Source organism: Eurypyga helias, unplaced genomic scaffold (genome assembly GCF_000690775.1).
Source record: "Eurypyga helias isolate BGI_N326 unplaced genomic scaffold, ASM69077v1 scaffold24669, whole genome shotgun sequence".
NCBI classification, from domain to species: Eukaryota; Metazoa; Chordata; class Aves; order Eurypygiformes; family Eurypygidae; genus Eurypyga; species Eurypyga helias.
Window position 1 is genome coordinate 342 of NW_010270443.1, and position 247 is coordinate 588.

Below are 247 nucleotides of genomic sequence, written 5' to 3' on the forward strand. Positions count from 1 at the left end.
CCAAACCCAACACAGTGGGGAAGCCCCATGCCGGCTTCTCCAGAGGTAAGAGCCCTGCTCACCAGCTGGTTGATCTGAGAGAACGACGGGTTCTGGATGTGCAGCCGGTCTGTCGCGATCCGATTCAAGGCCGTGTTGTCCAGAACCACCTGCAAGGGAAAAAACAGCTCTGTGAAGAGCCTCGGAGGCAGACGGAGGAAGGGCAGCCCCAGCCACGTGTCCGAGGGCAGCGGATGGGCCCGCGCAG

General features: G+C 61.9%; 1 protein-coding gene across 1 annotated transcript in view; it reads right to left on the reverse strand.

Moving 5' to 3' along the window:
- Positions 1 to 247, reverse strand: part of LOC104514709 (tubulin gamma-2 chain-like) — a gene marked incomplete at both ends in the record, with an annotated part of 3,680 nt that overhangs the window by 331 nt on the left and 3,102 nt on the right. Inside the window, one exon of the mRNA XM_010158460.1 lies at positions 63 to 149. Within this exon, the coding sequence (XP_010156762.1) occupies positions 63 to 149 (87 nt within the window). The remainder of the gene's footprint in view (positions 1 to 62; positions 150 to 247) is intronic.